The sequence below is a fragment of the Talpa occidentalis genome, unplaced genomic scaffold (assembly GCF_014898055.3).
Source record: "Talpa occidentalis isolate TD23 unplaced genomic scaffold, MPIMG_talOcc4v2.1 talOcc4.9, whole genome shotgun sequence".
NCBI lineage: Eukaryota > Metazoa > Chordata > Mammalia > Eulipotyphla > Talpidae > Talpa > Talpa occidentalis.
Genome location: NW_023605305.1, coordinates 47,808,593 through 47,831,054, shown reverse-complemented (window position 1 = coordinate 47,831,054; position 22,462 = coordinate 47,808,593). Strand labels below are relative to the sequence as shown.

Here is a 22,462-nt window from a genome sequence, read left to right as displayed (position 1 = left end):
CGCAGACTGACTGGTCCCCTGACTGCTGTCTTATGTTCTCACCAATAAAAGTTGGCAGAAGGTCAAATGCTTTGGATGAAGATAAGGTGGCGGCTTGGCTTCTGGAGTAGAAACCAGGAGGGTAGACTAGCTGGGAGAATGGGCCCTGGGGCGGGGGTCTGTGGGTAGGGGGATAACCAGCCTCTAGCCTGTTTTATAAATCCTGTTCCAGAATCATCCCTTTCCCGTAGGGGAGCCAGCCTCCCTTCTATGGACTCTGCCGGGAGGTGGAAGCCGACCCAAGGTGAGGGGGTCAGCTCTTGAGACCCAGAACTCGGGGACAGGCGCAGGTTCTGGCGGAAAGTTGGCAGCCAGCGCCCCCGACGCCTGTCTTCCTCCTAGACTCTCCACCCCTCTCGCGGCGATACGAGGGAGGTGGGGTGGGGGGAGGGTTGGGGAACTGGCCTTGTGTTTTGGAACAGCTGCAGCCGGCGCTGGGCCCGCCTGGAATGCGGGAACAGGCTGCGCACCAGGACTTTTATGGAAACTTGCTGCTGGAGACCGCGGCGGCTGCAGCCAGAGGGCTCCCAGCGGCTGGAGCGGCGGCGGCAGCGCGCAGAGCACCCAGACCCCTGCCCACCCTCGGGAGCAGGACGCGCGCAGCCTCTCCGCCCGCAACTAGGACGTCCGTCTGTCCCAGACCCCTGGAGGGTGAGACAAGGCGGGGAAGGTGGGGCGGGGGAGGCAGAGACGGAGGGGTCGGGTCCCCCCGCGGGGGTAAGGGTTGCGGGGAGGGGGAGACGCTCCCGGCGCCGGGGCTCTGCACCCTCTTGGCCGCCGCGCCGTGGAGCGCAACCTTCCCGCGGCGGCTCCGCGCCGGTCCCCGGCCCGAGCCCATCGGTCCTTGGAGAGGGTCATGCGGGCTCGGCCGAGCGCAGACGGGCTTCTGCCTCTCCGACTGTCGGTCAACCATCCTCCAGCCTCTGGTTGCCGTTGCCCCGCCGTGCGCCCCTCTGCTTTTGCTCCGCTTGCCTCTGGCGCGCTGAGTTTGGGGTGCTTTCTCTGCTCCTGCAGCCGAGCGGACGCCAGTCCTAGTGCTCGAGCCTTGGGGTCCAGGCGGGTGAAGTTCAGTGTGGTCGCCCACGTGCCCCTGCGCGGGCGCGGGCTCAGCCAGCAGAGCCTGTTATTTTTTAAGAGAAATCAATCATACCTGACCTCTCCCTGTGGAGGCTGGGGTGGGAACTGTGCCTTAACCGCCTGTCAGCCACCCCCTCCCTCCAAACTCTGTTTTCCTGATTCTGTCCGAGATGGGATGTTGGAGATTGTGCAGCTAGAGCTGGAAATTGGAGTGAATAATGCAGTCACCTCTCGAGCCCTCCTGGACGACATGCTTTTTGAAAGCAGGCCAAGCCATTGCAACCGTGTTTGTAAACGGAAACCCTCTACCAATTTATTATTGGCGTTTGAGATCTTCATTCTATGTTTATTAAATGTCCTAAACGTGAAAAGAGTCGGGGGAGCGGGAGAGGGAGAGAGAACGCGAACAGGGTAAAAATAGCATAAGGATGTGTCCTAACAAAATGTATGTCCTTGGCAAAGGAGCAAGTAGAGAAAAGAAGTAAAGGATAGTAAGAATTTAGTTCCATGAGCAAAGCAATGGGAGCAAAATGAATCAGTTAAAATTTTGTTAATGAGCTCAATGTAAGGGGTCCATTGGCCTGCGAGTCACTACATAACTATGGGTTGGGTAGTATGATTAAATAAACTAAAGAATTTATACCATCTTAGTCACACAGTATTGAGAGCCACATTATTTTCTCTCCTAATCACTTTACAGATTAAATTGTGTAATATGTATTCAGAATATATATAAGCCTCAGACATTTTTTTGAGGTTCCAGGTGTGGTAAGGTGGAAAATGCATAATTATTCAAATTGGTTTTGGGTGAGATATATGTGGCATAAATGAACTTTGATTATTTAATGTAGTTAGTTCTTCACAGCTATTAATATTTTATTTTTGAAGATCTTTTTATATTCTGTGGAATAATTTAAAGAAAATTGTGCGATTTTGCAATTATCTTCAATAACACCTTTAAAGAGCCTAAGCAAGCCCCCCAAATTTTCTGTAAGCCCAGTTTTTCTCAATAATGCAATTCAGTATTAATAGAAGATTCACACTTTTGAATTCATTTTAAATTGAAATGTAGTGAATAGCAATTTTTCCTGCTCACCTTAGAATGGAATCTGTGCTATTTTTGAAAATTTTATATTTAAGACCCATCATTGTCAAAATGTATGTCATCTTGAGTTGACTATATTTAGCATCAATGAAGGAATGTATTATCTAGGTTTTTGAACAGTATTTTTCCCCTGAAATTACACTTGAAGTATTTAGGTTAGCGTTTCCTTTGTGAACAGAATAAAAACTGAATGTGTGTATTTGGGGATTTGGATTGGCCTGAGTAGCATACTTCATTTAGGAAAAAGTAAAACCTACTATTATCATTGAAATACCCTAAAGGCAAATGAAAATGCTATTTAAATAAAAATTCATGCCTAAAAGAAATAAGACAATGCAGTAAATGTATAGAAGTATGTTACTGATGAACAAATGGCTGAAACTTTTTACAGAAGAGGGAACTCATTACATTTTGTAGAATATAGACTACACACACACACAATAAACATCTTGGTAGTGCACTTTATAATTTAGAAGGAAAATTATCTACAATGTTCTTAACAATTTCACATATTTCTGTTTTTGTCTAATCAATCGGGTGACTACATCACCTGTGTAGTTTCTTTTGTGTTCTTTTTTTTCTGGTTTTATAATCACAAAATTACATATTATTTACATACATATGTTCTATTTTCTTTTTGTTTTTCAGCACATATTCAGCAGATAGTTTGGCTTGACACATGGTAATATACTTTCTATATTCTAGGATGGATGGATTTTTTTTTAGGGTTATTTATTTATTTATTGTTTCATACAAGAACTGGGGTACAGGCCAGAGGTGTGGGAGTGAGAGGATTCCCCAGATACAGAAAGTGGAGCTGAACAGGCGGTACACTGCTGAGGGGAGCAGCGAAACAGGAGAGGTCTGCTGCGCCATATGTGGGTCAGCTCCCTGGCTGGGATCCTGACCAAGCTCAGGCCATTGGGGTGATAGCACTGAGACATCAACCCCTAGCCCACCAAGGAGTTGCCTAGGATGGGTGGATTTGTAACCCATTTTTATTTAACTTTTACTCAGATTTGTTTTTATTTTAAAGTTATTAGAACCATTTTATATTTATAGCTAAAAATTGTGAAAAAATGGAAATGGGGCTCTCAAAATCTGACATATCTACTGGTTTGCAATTTGATCTTTTTCCTTCTTTTCCCATGCAAAACCTATTTCTCTTGTATTACCATATCTCAATAAAATTGTCTGTGAGGCATCTGATGCAATATGTGCCATCTAGTAAGTGTTCAAATAATGTACTTTTTTCTCTCCTCACCCTCTTTTTTTCCCTCCTCTTTTTTTTTTTTTTTTTGAAGATTTATTTATTTATACATACAAGAGCTGAGGTACAGGCCAGAAATGCAGGGGGGGTGAGAGGATCCACCAGAGACAGAGCAGGGAACAGAACAGGCAGACTGACTGAAATACAGTGCTGAGGGGAGCAGCGGGTGAGACAGGAGAGGTCTGCTGCGCCTTGTGGGTTGCTCCCTGGCCAGCCGGGGATCGAACTCATGCTGCAGAGGCTGTGGATTGCTTCATAGTGTGGTGCTTAACCCCTTGCTCCACCAGGGAGGCCCTCCCTCCTCTTGTTATCCATTCGGTTTTTGCTCCCAGATTAGAATGCTAATAGATTAGGGCGCTATTTATTGCCCTGGTTGTGAGGTCAGTGAAATTTGACTTCCATCTTCCTTTCCTTGCCTCTTCTTGTCCTTCCCCTTTGCCTCTCTCTTTCTGGCAAAAACAAGCCTCCCCTTTGATGTTTCCATTTTCTGGGGCTGCTTGTTTAGATTAGGAGCCACAAAATGACAGTTAAGAAAAACCACTTTCAGCCATAGACATACTTAAAACTTTGTACATTTTATATGAAAATATGGATTTTCAGGCTCTCTTGAAAAATCAGATCTGGGCAAAACTGGATCTACATTTCTGCATAATAAGAATACATCTAAACTAATTAGTGGCTTCTCTTTCAGACAGAACACATTTTCCTTTTGACATCTCCACAAGTCCCCATTGTTTTACTAGAAAGTCACTCCTTTTTATTGTCATTTTCATTGCACATAACTTACATTGTATTTGCATTACCTACAGCTAGACACTTGAAAATAAAGTCCCCTCATCTAAGTATTAGGACAAGCCTGTGGCCATGATATGATGGTAAGTCTGCTGGACTTGGCATTAGGAACCTAGACTTAAAATACTGTAGGTATATTTTGGTTAGCAGTCCTTGTATTAAATAATATTCTCTAGGGAATAAGAAGTAGTTAACATTCGTTGACACAAATTGCTAGTGTCAATCTGAGCTAGAAGGGATCATGTATTGCTAACTAAGCAAATAAAATATTTTTACTGGTGGGATTTTGGAAAGCATAGGAAAGATATTTTGGACGCAGTTTTACTAGGATCTCTTAAGTAATACTACTCCCTCCCCATCCTAGAAGTGTTTAGGAGAGTTTTTGCAACCCCCTAGAGCTTGGCCTTAAAGAAGAGTTGACTTGTGTTCTCCCTCCCTACTCATTTGTTTGGAGCCAAGGCCTGGGACTTCCCATCCCCAGCTGTGGTCTTCATTTAAAGACTATTCCTCTTGGGCCTCCCCTGGTGGTGCAGCGTTTGAGCGCTGGGTTGCAAGGCTGCCCCCAGTCTCTGCAGCGCCAGTTTGATCCCCGGCCACCGGCGAGGGTCCCACCAATAAATAAATAAATAAATAAATAAATAAATAAATTTATTCCTCTTACTGAGGAATTCCTCTTACTGAGAGGGTGAAGAGGCCCAATATCCTCCAGAGATGACCACATCTATTTGCTCAGAAGCTAAATTCCTGAAGCCCTAAGTTTCTGCTTTTTCATGATATCTAGTTTGATATTTTATAGTCTATAATTTCATTCATTCATTTGTGCATTCATTTATGCATCCTCATCATTAGCCCTTCTTTTGGAGAGATCAATTATCAGTTTCCTTTGGGCCATTTTTGAATCAGAAAGTTTTCCTGTTATCTCTTTGTTATTCATCCACTTATGCAAATACTCAAATATGAATCTAGACTGTCTTGTGTCCTAGTTATTGTGTGAGACCCTAAGGATAAAGACCAGAATAGAGCACAATTCTTTTCTTTCAGAGGCTTAGGCTGGCTATTAGACTTTCAAAAGCATTCCATGCAATCGTCTGAATGCAAGACTTTATAATTTCTACAGAAGAATGTATTCTTGATTGAATTCAAGGCAGATTGAAAATAAGATCTTGATTTCAGTGAGGATTAGTATATTGGTAGGAAAAAAACCAGAATTTCAAATAGGTTAAATAGGATCTAATTCATATTTTTGTATTGTGATGAGATTTATGATAGGCTTTATAATCTATTTTTTCAAGTATTATATTATAGCCTTCATTAATCAAATGTAATAGTTACATTATTGTTAAGTTTATCTTCCTTGTACAAGTGAAAAATCATAAAAATTTAGGCTCACATTTTATGAAGCTCAAAACTATGTTGTTGGGCCTCCCCTGGTGGTGCAAGGTTGAGACGTTATCTGCAGCCCCTGCAGTACGAGTTAGATCCCCAGCCAGGGAGCTGCCCTCATGGTGCAGGAGACCTCTGCTGCCAGCTGGCGAGATACCCACATGGCCCAGCAGACCTCTCCTGTCCCGCCCGCTGCTCCCCTCAGCAGTGTATTTCAGTTAGTCTGCCTGTTCTGTTCCCCACTCTGTCTCTGGTGAATCCTCTTACCCCCAACACCTCTGGCCTGCTCCCCAGCCCTTGTATGAATGAATAAATAAGTCTTTAAAAAAAAAAACAACTATGTTGCTGCTTGTTCCAAAGATATAAAGAGGTGGGTTTTAATATTTACTTAGCATATAGTTAAGTTTTTCTTTTTCAATCTCCTTAAAAGTTGAAACAGAGAATTTACTTAAGTTAATGAAAGGCAGATTTAAAACTGTCACTGTCTTGATAATTCTGTTCTTCTTGAGAAAGGAGATAATACATTAACACAATGAAAGTTATTGTAAATGATAGAGTTGTGATTTAAAATTCCTTTACTTGATTCCTGCATTATTTGTTATTCTTGAAATATTTTAATTGTATATCCATAAAAATCAAGGAAAATTAATCGAATTTGGAAAATTGACAGGTCAAACACAGGTCCAGTGAAATTCCAGAACAGATACATTAGCATGCATATTTTAAAACAAATCTGTTGTACTGGGCATTGTATTCTACTATGAGACTTACATATTCTCTCACAGCTTTAACTTCATGATATTCAATCTGGAATTTATAACAGCCCAAAAGAATAGTCTGTTCTTAAAATATATTTTATCAGGGTATTAGTTATTTTCAAAAACTTCTTGAAACTTCTCACTGGCTACTACGCTAGTTGATACTAATACTAGAATTAGTCTTATTTTCTCTGTACTTTTTTTTTTTAAGGTATATTTATTTTTATGCAAGGACGGGGTGCAGGCCAGATGCGAGGGAGGGTGAGAGGATTCACCAGAGACAGAGTGGGGAACAGAACAGGCAGACTGACAAAACACACTGTTGAGGGGAGCAGCCGGCGAGGCAGGAGAGGTCTGCGCGCCATGTGGGACCCTCGCCGGCTGGCCAGGATGGAACCGGCGCAGCAGAGGCTGCGGACAGCTTCACAGCGCGGCGCTCAACCGCCTGCACCATCAGGAGGCCCTCTCTATATATTTTTATATGAAATGTTTTATGCACTTAGGTAAAAATGACAAATGATAGTATGAAACAAGTAGTTAACTAAGACTCAAAAAACCTGGAGTCTTTGCTTGTTCTGCTACTGAGCAGCTTGCAACCTTGGATAATCACTGAAACTCTTTCTGCCGCCCCTTTCTTTTATATGTGAAACGAAGGAATTGGACTAAATGATCTTTAAAGTCCTTAGATAATTAGTTCTAAAAATCCATGAGTCTTTAGCCATGTATAATCAAACCCAAAATGTAATTCTGACAAGTAAAAGTCTATTTAAAACTGAACTCATTTTTTGCCCCTCAAACTTGTGTTTAAATTTGGTCTAAAATAATGGTAACTGTGTCCACTCATTTGCTCAAACTAGAAACCTTGGGTTAATTCTCCACAGTATGCCTCACATCTACCCCCTACATCTGACAAATTTGGTGCCTTACCTCCAAATGAGATCTTGTAATAGGGCCGCCGTTATAATGTAAGTTCCTTGGAGTCAGGAATTTTGTCTTTCGTTCACTTTCCTCTCCCCACCATCTAAGATAGTGCCAGACATTCAGTAGGAGTTTAACAAATATTTTAAAATAAATGGATGAATGGTTCACTATGTCCTGTAACTTCCATTTCTAAAATGTCTCTTCCAACTTGTCATTGTTAATGTCATTGTCTTTATTCAGACCCTGATCTGCTCTTGTCAGGATTATTGTGCTTGTCCTCTCTTCTGGAGTCTTTCCCTATTTTGCTCCGTTTTCAACTCTGCTACCAGAGTCTCTTTTTTTTCTTTCAGGAATACATATCTGATTAAGTCACACTCTTGCTTAAAAAAATCCTTTGTTGACTCCATGTTGCCTTAAGGATCAAGTCTCAATTTTCTCCAAATATGGGGTTTAGGAATCTTCTCAGGCTGTGCCCAGCTTGTATTTCCAGTTTTACGATAGATTCACTGGAGAACTTATAGCTCTCCAAAACTGCAATGAATCACCAAGTGTGGTATTTTTGCTCTTGTTGGTTCTCTTGTGTGCCTGCCTTGACCATCTTTTTTTACCATGTTTCCTTCAAGATCTAACTCAAACATCACTATTTCTGTGAAACCGTCCTTAAGCCAACCATAGTCTTTCCCACAACTCTCCCATGCTCTGTAACTCTACTATATTCCTATTTTAGCACTACTTTGTATTATAATTAGCTGTGATCCCATCTGTTTTTCCAAAAAAATTACTCTCATACATTTGTATTCCTTCATTAGGCATAATGTCTGCTACAGCGTAGATTCTCCTTACAAAAATACTATATTGTAAATACAGACCTAGAAAATACAGCCTTATTTTTAATAAGTCATGTACAGGCTATAGTAATATCACAATATTCCCTTTGAAACCTATGATGGGTACTTAATTGTTTTCATTTAATATAAGTGCTCAACGTTATTAAACCCCTTCATCATCTCAGTCTTCTTTATTATGACCAGGCTCTTATTGACTAACCATATGTTCAGCCTTATCCTTTGGTCTCTGTTTCCTCTCCAGTTCTTGATAACAATTCAACAGGCTTTCCTGACTGAGATCGTAGGCACTTAAGTACAGTGGGACCGAATTGTTGGGCTGCTGCTGCCCCTTTTAGGTGACCAAGAACATTGCATCTGTCTACTCAAGAAAAGTCACTTAATACTAGATTCAGAAAAGTCTCTAAGATTGCAGGCATTAAAGCCCTTGTCATTCAGGTTATTGAGTATAGAAATTAAGTTGTTATACCTATCTTCATTGAATTTTCTAAAATACAGCAGGAGAGATCTCAGTCTACTTTCTAGAATGAAAACTGACGTGATTTGCTAGAATGCTCTTTCCAGTAATCCTGGAAATTTTAGAATATGGTTTTAGAATCCCTGGGAGTATCAAGACCATTTATGTGTTCATCCTTTTCCAACTATGTATCTGTATAATGCCATATTTTCTTTCTGTGTTTAATCAAAACAACATATCACAATAGTTTGCACACAAACACCTATTTATTAAGCCATATATTACCTATCTTTTATTAAGCCATGTATTAAAGAAATTTACAAAAATGTAAAACAATGCTATTCTAATATTTTTATTCTTGAAAATAGTTATTTTCATAAAATGTTTTATGTTGATTTATAATGAGTTTGTTGTTAGTTTAAATAAAGTAATAAATATATGTTTGAAAGTTCCATTGCTAAATAAAGCATCCATTTTCACCCAAGTTTATAGATTAGTAAGTGAAATGTTGACTAACATATGTATGAAAGTGGGAGGAGATAAAATGAGTGAAAGATTGAATGGATATTTGTAATTGCAGAATGTTGCCAAACGTTCAGTTTAAAAATCTTCTGTAAATGTCCACCCTCTTTTCAGTTACTCTCTGGTAGTGTCTGGCACATAGTAGATGCTTAATAAGTATTTGTGTAATGAATGGTGTAGTCTATTTATATTGTGTTCCTACATTAGAAAAATCATACTAATAGTGATATATTATGTCCAGAAAATTCTTTTTTTTTTTAAATTTTTTGAAAGATTTATTTATTTATTTATACAAGCACTGGGTACAGTCAGAAGTGCAGGAGGGTGAGAGGATTCACCAGAGCCAGAGCGGGGAATAGAACAGGAAGACTGACGAAATATACTGCTGAGGGGAGCAGTGGGCACGGCAGGAGCGGTCTGTGCGCCATGTGGGCCCCTCGCCGGTGGTTGGTGATCGAACCAGTGCTGCAAAGGCTGTGGGCAGCTTCACAGCCCAGCGCTCAACCGCTGCACCACCAGGGGAGGCCCTGTCCAGAAAATTCTTAACTGTCTATGAAGTACTTCACCTGAACCTGGAAGGATTTACATATTCAGTAAACAATTATTATACATATATCTTCTATCTGCTAGATACATGCTAAGTGCTATGGATCTAATGGTGTACAAAGTGTAGCCTTTACTATCAAGAAGCTCACACATTGGTAGAGGAAATGGTTAAGAAAGGGGTCATTGGGGGCTTCCCTACTGGCCCAGGGGTTAAAGTCTCAGTGCTACCAAGCTATCATGAGTTCAATCCCTGGCCAGGGAGCTGACCCACATGGCACAGTAGACTTTTCCTGTCTCACCTGCTGCTCCCCTCACTTTATCAGTGGATCTGCCTGTTCTGCTCCCCACTCTGTCTCTGGTGAATCCTCTTACTCCCCAAACATCTAACTTACACTCCATGTCTTCTATGCATAAATAAATAAATAAATAAAACTTAAAAAAATAAACTGAGGGAGCTAACTCTGCCAAGACTTGAGTTATGATAATATTTCAGTTTTGATGTTAGATGTGGAGAGAGATGAAGCTAAAGAGGTAATTTTTTAAAAATATTTATTTTTTAAATAAAACCGGGGCACAGGCCAGATGCGCGGGAGGGATGAGAGGATTCACCAGAGACAGAGCGGGAAACAGAACACGCAGACTGACGAAATACACTGCTGATGGGAGCAGTGGGAGAGACAGGAGAGGTCTGCTTCACCATGTGGGTTTCCCGCAGCTGGCTGGGATCAAACCCATGCTGCAGAGGCTGTGGACAGCTTCACAGTGCGGCACTCAACTGCCTGCCTAGGGGAGGCCCTAAAGAGGTAATTTAAACTACCAAGATCTATTGAAACCCTAAAGAAAAAATGTACAGTTAAAAAAAAGAGGTAAAGATTGACATCGCAGGACAAAGAACATTAAAACACAGAGAGGCAAAGAAACCCTTAAGGAGACAGAGAAGGAATGGTCAGAGACTTGAAAGAATAGGGAGTTAAATAAGGAGGATTCCAAGAACAAAGTATTGACTGAAAATGTTAGATATAACAGGAAATTTCAGAAAGAGGGAACTGTCCATTTTATTTGTAACGAGTAAAGCATTATTATTCCTATTTTTACAGTAAAACTGAAGTGACTCATTTCTCCCAGCCCATGCATCTAAAAATCAACCTAAAGAGAAACACTAATTCAAGTTTTCTTACTTAAATGCCAGTGTTTCTACCACCATCACTATCTTCTTAATTTTTTTTTTTGGTAAAGATTTATTTATTTTTATTTATTTATACAAGCACTGGGTACAGTCAGAAGCGCAGGAGGGTCAGAGAATTCACCAGAGCCAGTGGGGAACAGAACAGGCAGACTGGCGAAATACACTGCTGAGGGGAGAAGTGGGCTTGGCAGGAGAGGTCTGTCATGCCATGAGGGACCCTCGCCAGCGGCTGGGATCAAACCGGCACTGCAGAGGCTGCGGACAGCTTCGCAGCCCAGCACTCAACCGCTGCGCCACCAGGGGAGGCTCTATATTCTTAATGTTTCTGAAAAATCAACAAATAACTAAGACAGTGTCATTAGGCTATAATTTGAATATTTTGCTACAAATGTTCTAAGCAAAATATTTTGGAAGATTTCAAAGGATCTTTATATTTGGGCCTCCCTGGTGGCCTAGGGGTTAAGTCTCAGTGCTATCACAACAGCCTAGTTCTATTCTAGGCCAGGGAACTAACCCACATGGTGACCTCTCCTGTCTCGCCTGCTGCACCTCTTAGCAATATTTTCCAGTAGATCCTCCTGTTCTGATTCCCACTCTATCTCTGGTGAATCCTCTCATCCCCACACCTCTGGCCTATACCCCAGTTCTTCTACATAAAATAAATACTTAAAAAAAATTTTTAAGTATCTTTATATTAATCTTATCAAATTGAAAAAATACATGGGCTTGTAAATTTTTTGTTTATGAAGAGATTGGATCCATATATGCCATTTGTTCCAAAGTTTTTATTTCATAATGCACATTTCACATAATACAATCACTTACATACTGAGCAGATGTTACTCAGTCCAAGGTCATTGTCCCTAGTTGTTTGATAAGAGAGGGAGCCAGTTTTGGCAGAGTTGAAGGTGACTGTGTCCTTCTAGGAGGAAGACCATGGGCAGTTAGGGCACTGTGGAGTGAGAATTGAAAATATTAATAGACTGAATGGAGAGAATACAAGAAAACTGAAAAATTTCAGCTTCAGTTTATAAAGCATTACGGCTCCACTCCTGGACTAACGGTCAGTGTCTGTGACTCCTTCCACAGGGATTTCCATAATTGGTTTATGATTTAGTGTTCAGATTCACAAAGATATGTGATTCATTTTCAAATATTTCAAAGAGTCCATACCATGATTTTGTTGGAGTCAGGCATAAAAACAAAAGTCTCACTGTCATCTGTAACTAGAAGTGAATTGTGGAAGGAGTCTGGGAAGAAGGCAGCAGAATGAAGGCAATGGGCTTACCACCTCCATTACAACTAGATTGCAAGAAAACAAAGTCAAAACTCCTGAGGAAAAATGGATGACCACAGCACATAGTAAGAGCGTTGGTCTAGTGGAAAGGGGTAGGAGAAACCTTTAGTGAATTGTGTTTACATAAGAGGGAGGGGCAGCAGTTGGAGCCCCCTACAGTTGCTGGCTCAGGGGCACATGCCAACACTGGGGACTCTTGAGACCTGGCACTGCTTTGGGTAAGGGGTGCACAGAGTTGACACCCAGGATAGAGGTGCACTGCTAGAGAACTATAGGAATAGGGGGGCAGATCAAAGATTAATGGCTTTAACCTGAGGCTCTCGCTATAGCATAATTGGAACCTGAACTAGAGGGGAGAAACAGTTTGGATCACCTGTGAGTCTTCCTAAACGTGGTTACTACAAAACCAAGGCTAGGATATTCAAAACACCTGCCATCCAGGGGCTGAAATCCAAGACAACAAATGAGCACTTGCACAAACCAGATTGTAAGCATCTGTTAACACAGGGGCCAACAACCCAGCATAAGACTTTCCCAGCCTGTGACACAGTATCAACTACAATCCGTGCCCAGCTACATCTACTGCTTAAAAATAGCCTAGAGGTGGAAGTTGACGTGAGGCTGTAGGCTGTCTACAGCCATACTGCTCTGAACACGCGCGCCATCTCTTCTAATAGCAGAAGCTAAGCAGTGTCCAGTCTGATTAGTACTTGGATGGGAGATTATAGGAGACACAGCCCAAGGCCTGGAAGGTCAGTAAAGAATCACTTGCTTATATTTTAACCAAAAAAAGTCAAGATAATACTGTTCATATTTTACTGATTTTTTAAAATGTGAACTCAGAATACTGAATCGACATTTTAGAAATGGCTTTAAGTGATTTACTCATAGTAAATTCTAAAAAATCATTTTGTCTCAATTTATAAATAGGTAAAGGCATAATTTGAGTTTTAAAAAAATGACGAGAGCTAGTGGATTCATTTATACTCCAGGACTACTCTTCACAGCCTAATTTTTCACTGTCATCAAGTCACACAATTTTATTTCACTAGAAAAAGAAAGGTTTCTTAAATTCAGCTGAAATCATCAACCCCTATAATCCTATGAGAGTGTGCACAAATTTTCCTGGTATCCTTTGGCATTATTTTTTTAAATTACACAATGATGTTAATAATATGTTAATAATAATATGTAGATTTTTACAGGAGGGTAAATGGAACTGAAGGAGACTAGGAATAATGAAATTAATCAAACTTAACTGATACCTACCAATGTTAGGAATTATTCTAGTTTTTCATATCTTCTCTAATCCTAACTAAAAAGTAACAGTTACTCTGATTACCCTAGATTTAGCTCTGATTTTCAAATTGTAGTAATCCAAGTGTAAGCTGATGAAGACTTGTATTAGTATGGTGGCAGTGGAAATAGCAAAATAGCATAAGAAAAAATTTGAAAGAACTATTCACAAATCTTGAAAATCTGCTAAAATTTAGGAGATGTAGAAAAATAAACAAGAAATAACTCTAAGGTTTGAAAAGCTATAAGCTTGAGGGGTTTTTTTGGTTATACAAGAATGAATATATCTAATAGGTAACTTTGGATATGATACAATGGCTCAGCTAAGAGAACAAGACTAGAACTGTAAACTTTATTTTTTTAATTAAATAATAATTGTTATTTTTTTTACACCATTGTTCATTTTTAAACAATATTTGCCTCCCCCCACCCCTTGGTGTAGTCCCCATAGAATTTCCTTTGCCAATGCTCCCATGCACCATCACCTCAGTCCCCTGTGCTCCTCCCTCCCTCCCTCTCATCCCTCTCCCTCCTCCACCCCTGCAGGATGTCTCTGATTTATAATTGTCTGTTTTTGCTTTGTTGTGTTTTGTACTGTTATTATTTTTTTACACTGATGTCTTATTTGATTCCCCTATATTCCTGCTGTAAGTGAAACCATCTGATATTTTTCTTTTTCCTTCTTGCTTATTTCACTGAGCATAATGCCTTCTAGCTCCATCCACATTGCTGCAAATCGCATGAGTTTATCTTTTTTGATTGCTGAATAATATTCTGCTATATATATATATATATATATATATATATATATATATATATATACCACGTCTTCTTGATGCAGTCATCTATTTTTGGGCATTTGGGTTGTTTCCAGGTTTTACCTATTGTAAATAGGGAAGAGCTGTAAACTTTAAAGGATCCTTTTAACACCATATGTCTTGTTCTATCTATACCATGAATCTTGGGGAAGAGAACTGAGGGTATCATAATTTATTACTTGTTTGGATTATGTCAGGTTTTTTTTTGAGGGACAACTAATGTGTTACATCTGTTAACAAAAATACATAGACTATTTTAAAAATTAACTCATTAAAAAATCTTGTCCCTACCCCCTGTGGCCTTTGTTCTGGCTGGAGTACCCTCGCTAACCTCTGGATGTGTGTGAGATGACTTGAAAGTAGGGCATACTTGGTCCTCCTGAAGAGAGGAAATTAGCAGCAGGTAGATTTGTGTATGGCACTTTCAGATGCTTTTATCTGAGTGAGAAATTTGCCTTCAGCAGGAACTCAGCTGTCTGACAACCCTGTATGACACACATCTAATGGTTGAAAGAGACTACTATCAGTGAATTCTGCAATGAGATTTCATTCTATCTCAGATTTTAATCAGGAAAATAAAATCCAGAGGAATAAATTCTGCAAGCTCCAAAGGGACACAAAAATGTGGTACCAGTTCTAAGAATACACAAAATGGAAAACAACCTGTGTCCCATTGGATTGAGTTTTTCTTGTGACTAAGGTGGGTTTAAGGGATTTTGAGAGGAAGACCACAGAGGATTTTTGTAAACATACCCCAGGAATGTGTGTTGCCATAGAATATTGAGCACTTTTCATGGATGAATGGATCAAGAAGAAGTGGCATATATAGCCAATGGAATACTACGCAGCAATTAAAAAGATAAACTCATGCCATTTGTGGCAACATGGATGGAGCTAGAGGGGATTATGCTCAGTGAAATAAGTTAGAAAGGAAAAGAAAAATATTGAATGGTTTCACTCATAGGAGGAATATAGGGAAACCAAAAAAAGGGTAAAAAAATAAAAGACAAAACTTGGGGCCTCCCTGGTGCCCTGGTTGTCTCAACACTATGAAGCTATCAGCAGCCACTGCAGCACAAGTTAGATCAGCAGACCTCTCCTGTCTCGCTCACTGCTCCCCTCAGCAGTGTATTTCAGTCAGACTGCCTGTTCTGTTCCCCTCTCTGTCCCTCTCATCCCCACCCCACACCTCTGTCCTGTACTCCAGTTCTTGTATGCATAAATAAATAAATCTTTTAAAAAAAAATTTGCAAGCAAGCTGTAGCTCTAAGACATACAGTGGGGAGAGGGTGCGGCCAAAACGGAAGGGACAAGCACAAGGGACTATGGTGATGGTTAATGTGTGATGAGTTGGTAGGAGATTTATGGGGATTTATTCATTTATTGCACAAAAATGAATAACAATGTAAAGAAAAAAATAATACAAAATGTGGTCTATCTACACTATGGAACAACAAAAAGAATATTGAGCTCTTTACTGCACATTGACCATGTGTCAGAAATGCTATGCTAAATTCATTCTACACATGTTTTAATTCATTCAGCAGTCCTAAAAGGCAAAGTCATGGAGTTAGCAAGTCCAGGAACTGCCCTGGTAATCAGTGATTTGGCTCCAAAAGAGTGTTTGGTGGAGGGCTTTCATGTATAGTGTCTCCAAGTCATTCACACTAAGTCTCATAAATATCTACTAGTTTTCAATTATCCACCTCACTGTAGGGCAAATGAATTGCTCCTGGCCTCTGTGGTTATCACCTGTGGCCTTGAATGCAGAAGGCTCTTGGGAGTGTGGGTGCTGGGCAGCATGCCTGGAGCATGGTGTGGTTATGCCTAAGTGCGCACACCTGAGCCTCGAGGCCAAGGCCATAAGGGCAGCGTCACACAGAGACAGGAGGACGGTTAAGGCAGAATGGCTGTGAGAGGACCAGTGACAGCTACTAGAGGAAGAGACCTCCAGAGAACGCCAGAGAGCTCAAAGAGATAGTAAAGATTTGCCTGGGGCTGGGATGCCGGCCTCCCTGCCTTGCAGCCTGTGGGCTTGCTGCACAACAACTGGTGTAGAAAGAGCATTAAAATAAATAGTTATAAACCAGAGACATCCTGCAGGGGAGGAGGAGGGAGAGGGATGAGAGGGAGGGAGGATGTAGGGGCCGGAATGGACCACTGAGCAGGTTTCCTGATCCCATGCAGACCAGGTAAAGGAGGAGTCAGAGTCCTCAGTGGTTTTTTTGCAGGTCTTTTATTGGGGTTCACCAGGCATATAGCAGGCAGGGGTGCTGGCTGGGGGGGCTGGGAGGCTGGCAGGCCTCCCAGCCCCCCTAGCAAGTCTTCACTCTATCTGGACTCTCTGGCGTTCATTCTGCTGCTTCTCGGCTTCTCTTTCGGCTTCTGCTTCGGCTTCTACTGCTGCTGCTGGCGTCCCCGTGACGCCGCCCTTAAAAACACAGTCTTAGCTCAGCTGAATCCCATCTACCTATGCCCACACCCTATTCCAGGTGCCCACCATCAGGCATGCATTCAGGACAAGGATCCATCATCTATCCTGATGGCGGAAGGGCAGAAAAGCCTGATATTTTCTTTACCCTACAAGGAGCACAGGGGACTGTGGTGATGGTGCACTGGTGCATTGGGGAAGGAAATTCCATGGGGACTCCGGGGTGGGGGAGTGCAGGAGGGAAGCAAACATAGTTTAAAAATGAACAATAACATAAAATAGATATGAATAAAACCTAAATAAATAATACGCAAACAAAAAAAGCATTAAAATCTGAAAAAGTAGGGCTTCCCTGGTGGCGCAAGGGGTTAAGATGTAACCTGTGAAACTGTCCAAGGCCACTGCAGCACTAGTTCGATCCCCATGTCGCGGTGGAGCTCTCTTGACTCACCCGCTGCTTCCCTCAGCAGTGTTTTCAGTCAGTCTGCCTGTTCTGTTCCCCACTCTGTCTCTGGTGAGTCCTCTCACCCCTGCGTCTCTGGCCTCTACTCCCAGTTCTTGTATGCATAAATAAATAATCTTTAAAAAAAAAACCTGAAAAAGTCACTGAGGGCTCTGGGATGCTCCTTCATCACTCTGCCTGGATGGATAGAGAACCTGCCCTGTGCTTGCTGGCATAACACTGGTTCAGACTACATCTTTCAGGGACTGCTGGCATGCATGTCTTAATTCTGGTCTCTGGCACCAGTGCCAAATACCTCGTTTTAGATCCTCGCCATCTTGACCACTCTCACTGTATGTAGTTTGAGAAGGCTTCCTGTTGCTCTGAACATTCAGAGAGACCTTTAGCCTTGTTTAAAAGAAGTCCCCATCAACTTCATTTTTCCTTTCACATCACCTCTAAGCCACACATCAGTGAGTCTCTGGGTTTTTTTTAAATGTCCCTCCTCTTACTGAAATTCTTCAACGGTTGCTCGACTAAGCTTTGGGTTGAGTGAAGGTCAAATAGAGAATTTTAAGATATCTAAAAATGTCTCAAGAATTTAGTTTTTTTGAGGATGATAGTGACATTGGATTCCCTTTTTAGTTTTCCATATATAGTGGTTATATGCCTGCTATATTAAGAGCATAAAGACTTTAATAGATATACATTTGTAGGGTAAATAAAAAGTATCAGGCTTTTCTGCCCTCCCACCATTAGGATTGATGATGGATTCTTGCAGTCCTGAATGCATGCCTGGAGTGGGGTGTGGGCATGTGTAAGTGGGTACACCTGGGCTGAGAGACTGGGCTTATTAGGACAGCATCATGGAGACACCAGAAGAACCACAAGAGGACGTGAAAGAAGGCCAGAGAGCCCAGAAAGAGTGACTCTTGCTGGGGGCTGGGAGGCTTGCCAGCGTGGGGCGGGCGGGCCCTCTGGCCCTCCCTCCCCACACGCCTACCTGCCCTGTACCTGGTAAATCCCAATAAAAGCCTGAAAAGCCACCGAGGGCTCCAGGGCTCCTCCTTTACTCCTTCTGCTCGGGTCATAGAGATCCTGCACTGTACGCTTCCTGCCACTACAACATTGTAAACAAACCATTATATAACAATACAACATAGAAAAATCATTCCTAGATTATTTTAAGAATATTTGCAATTCATTAATCTCAATAAAATTACATCATCTCCCTGAAACAAGTCTTACTCAATACTAAAATATATTTTCAGGTGCAAAAATATACAAAGATTCATAATCATCTGACTGACCCCCACATTGAGCAAACATGAATGATATTTCCCAAAAGGCAGAGGTAAGTCTCATTTTTTTTTTTTAAATGGGGGAAACAAGGTCGGCTGTAGAATTTCTGAAAATCAGTTCTTCAGTGGAAAGGTCATAGTCAGAAGTCCATAGAATCATAATAAAACATAAGAAGAGGGAAAAATTACTGGCTAGTCTTGGGCCTAGTATTTTCATTTGGATTTTAATCTAGGAAGCAAGATTATTTTGAATAATAATGAAATGGATGTGATAGCTAGGGTCTTGAATAGAATGTAATATATTGATAAGTTTTAGAAGTTACTTTTTCAGTATCAGAAAAGCAGATTTAACCTACGCTACTGGGATAAAGCAATGATTCACTCTCAGGTGCAGATACTTTCTTAGCTACTTGTAGTAACTGCAGTAAAACTTCTCATAGTTTTCCTGGTTCTTGGCTATAGTTATTAAGAGTTATAAGAAGCGCTTAGTTGCTGACACCCCAAATTATAAATTTAAGAAAACCTTAAATGACCAGTGACACCATAATAAATAATAAAATAAAGACTGGTGTGCCACAAGTTAATTAAGCGATGATCATTAGTGTTATTTCCTAATGATAAATATTTGCCATTATCACTCGGCGAAAGTGTTTGGTGTTCTGAGACACTGAATTTTTGTTTACTGAAACATCCTTTAAAGATAAGCTTAATTTTCAAGTGGATGAAAATAACTTGCTTTCCTGGTTTTAGAGTGGAGGAAATTTTTCCTCATTTTTGGCTAGATTACTCTTTCTATGCTTCTTGGCAATAGCCTTCTTACATATTTTAATATTGACTTAAAGTTCCAGATAAACAGTAATTTTAATGTTGATTAAGGAAGTTCCAGGTGGGCAGTATAAACTGTAGTAACTATGTGAATCACTGCTTGTATCAAGAAACTGGGTCCACCAGTTTCTATAAAGTCCACCAGAGCTATAAAGGATTAACCTTCAGCCTTGCTGGTATTAGAATTAGAAACAAGCAAGAACCTAATATGTGAATTAGGCTTAAACTTTAAAAATTTGCTTAGTTTTCAACTTCGTCTAATTTATTGAAATTGGTTTGGAATCCTTTAGGCAAGAGATGTAATACCAGAATCTTTAATAATGGATTAGGACAATAAAAAACAGGCTGCTTTAAATTAGAATCTATCATTCAATTTTTATTTACACTAGTCTTCAGTTTTGTGTGAATGGAAGTTATCTCATATATTATTAACATTTTTACTCATATTTTCCAGTAATTTCATTTTTCATATTGAAACTATAGGAAGTAATCAAATCTTGATGGTACAAATAAAGGTTGCAATTCATTTCTATTTTCTATTTCAATAGGTATTTCTGATATGCTTATTCTGATCTATCCTTACCTAATTTCTTCTTAGCTTTTTTTTTTAACATTCTTCTCTTTATTTTCTTCTAATGAAGATTCTGCTTTCTTCATCTAAACCTGTCCCAAAAACCTATGTGCCAAAGCTTGGCAAGGGTGATGTAAAGGATAAGTTTGAAGCCATGCAGAAAGCCAGGGAAGAAAGAAATCAAAGAAGATCTAGAGACGAAAAGCAAAGAAGAAAAGAACAATATATTAGAGAGAGAGAATGGAACAGGAGAAAGCAGGAGGTTATCTTATTTTATTTTATTTGTGTGTAAATATTCATTTTATCCTTTAATGTACATTTTCATTACTTATATTAACCACATTTCATATTAACTAAATTAAAATAATTTTCTATATTATCAAATTAATTTCATATTCTACATCTGATTTAGTGTACAATTTGGACTTGTTCATATTAATTTATTTAACCATATAGATTAAAGAAATGCTTGCTTCTGATGACGAGGAGGAGGCATCTTCCAAAGTAGAAAAGGCCTATGTCCCCAAGCTCACAGGTAAGAAACCTGAGGGGTAAATTACAAATGAAATTGCAAAAAAGGAAACACAGCAATATATCAAACATGTTTCATATATTCTTAGGAACCGTTAAAGGTAGATTTGCTGAAATGGAGAAACAAAGACAAGAGGAACAAAGGAAGAGAACAGAGGAAGAACGAAAACGCAGAATTGAGCAGGATATGTTAGAAAAGAGGAAGATACAACGTGAATTAGCAAAAAAGGCTCAGCAGGTATACACTAAATATTAAATTAGCATTTGCTTCAGAAACCAATTGTACAGAGTAAAACCAATTGGTATGCTGCCTAATTAAAATATTTTAATACAATGTAAGATATTAAAAAGCAGCTAACATGAAAAAATCTTAAGCACACATTTATTATCAAATATCTTGAAGAATAAAGACAGAATGTGCATATTTTAACATTGAATAATGAGATGACTTTTGTTGTTTACCGTTTTGTCATTCTGTTTACATCTCTCACTATTTACCATTCTTGGCATATTAGAAAATTTTACAAAGTTATAAGGCAATTTCACACATAAACTGTTGGCAAGCAGCTGGCAAAATGTTGGTCTTTCAACAGCAATCAATGAATACTTGTTTATTGTTACCAAATACTTAGGCATAATTAGGATATCTTCCTACTTAAGAATTTGAAACAAGTCAAATTACATTTTTAAAAACTAGTTCATCAACTTTTTTTTTTTTAAGTTGGGGATGGTAATAGGAGAGGGAGAAGTGTGTGATAACCATTTCCTTTTTATAGCTGTTACTGATTTCCATAACCGTAGAGGACAAATTAGGAGAGAGAAAAATATTATTGCTATGATTTTATGTAGTCTCCTAATGAACTTGGAATTCCCATATATTGTAACTGAGAGCATGAAAACTAAGAAGCTGGCAAGTATTTTTAAAATACTTAAGAATCAGGGCCTCCCCGGTGGCGCAGCGGTTGAGCGCTGGGTTGCGAAGCTGCCCGCAGCCTCTGCGGCGCCGGTTCGATCCCCGGCTGCTCCCCGGCCACCGGAGGAGGGTCCCACATGGCGCGCAGACCTCTCCTGCCGCCCGCTGCTCCCCTCAGCAGTGTACTTCGGTCCTTCTGCCTGCTCTGCTCCCCGCTCTGGCTCTGGTGAGTTCTCTCACCCTCCCGCGCTTCTGACTGTACCCAGTGCTTGTATAAATAAATAAATATATAAATCTTAAAAAAAATAAATAGGAAAAAAAAAAAAAAAAGAATCAGATCTAATTTCCAGAAAAAGCTAATCTCTCAAAGGATTAATTATTATAACTTGAAATACTAAGTTATAATTATATCATATTAAGAAGTGATCAATTCAGAAAAATTTCCTTAATTGTTGAAATTTCTTTTACATTATATATTATCTGTAGTCATAAAGATGAAGAGATGACAAAAGACGGTTATTGTGTATTTCATGTAACTTTTACCTGGTCTATCTATTGCAACCTGGTCTACAGTAAGATCAAAACAGATAAAAGTACTGAGCTTATGAGATAATAATAGCATTTGTCTTCTACTGCTGTTTTTAAGTGTATATGAGTTAATAAATGCAAAGCACGTAGAACAGTGCCTGGTACTAAGTGGACTCTAAATACTTAATGTTAGATGTATAGATAAGTGGTCATGAAATCGTTTTAATTTCTCCTCCTCTCATCAATATTTTACCAAATATCCTAACATAGTTATCACAGTATATTGTCTCTTTAATAACTGTTTTTACTGTGAGATTGTAGTTGACTTTTTACCTACTTTTTATTTGCTTTAAATATATTTGCTATGATTCATCCAGTTTCCACTATCTTTCTTAAAAAAAGTGACAAAGATGGGAAAACTTGGTCCATACTTGAAAGTCAAAAAAATTTATTTAACCAAACTGTACAAATTACTGTTGCTATTGCACAAATAGCCACCTGTGTGTTAGGAAATAATGACATATGTGAGATGAATTATAGCAAGGAATTGGAATTTCCTACATTATTTTGCTCCTTATCTGAAGAAATGATAGTATATACTTTGTCTC

At 39.8% G+C, this 22,462-nt stretch overlaps 1 protein-coding gene across 2 annotated transcripts in view; it reads left to right on the top strand.

Moving 5' to 3' along the window:
• Window positions 1-524: 524 nt before the first annotated feature.
• Window positions 525-22,462, top strand: part of NEXN (nexilin F-actin binding protein) — a 44,387-nt gene continuing 22,449 nt past the window's right edge. The window contains exons 1-5 of one of the 2 annotated variants that reach the window (XM_037499783.2): window positions 525-690; window positions 18,457-18,539; window positions 19,953-20,144; window positions 20,339-20,417; window positions 20,503-20,651. In XM_037499783.2, the coding sequence (XP_037355680.1) occupies window positions 18,513-18,539; window positions 19,953-20,144; window positions 20,339-20,417; window positions 20,503-20,651 (447 nt within the window). In that variant the 5' untranslated portion in view covers window positions 525-690; window positions 18,457-18,512. The remainder of the gene's footprint in view (window positions 691-18,456; window positions 18,540-19,952; window positions 20,145-20,338; window positions 20,418-20,502; window positions 20,652-22,462) is intronic. The other variant, XM_037499786.2, reaches the window with a different exon arrangement.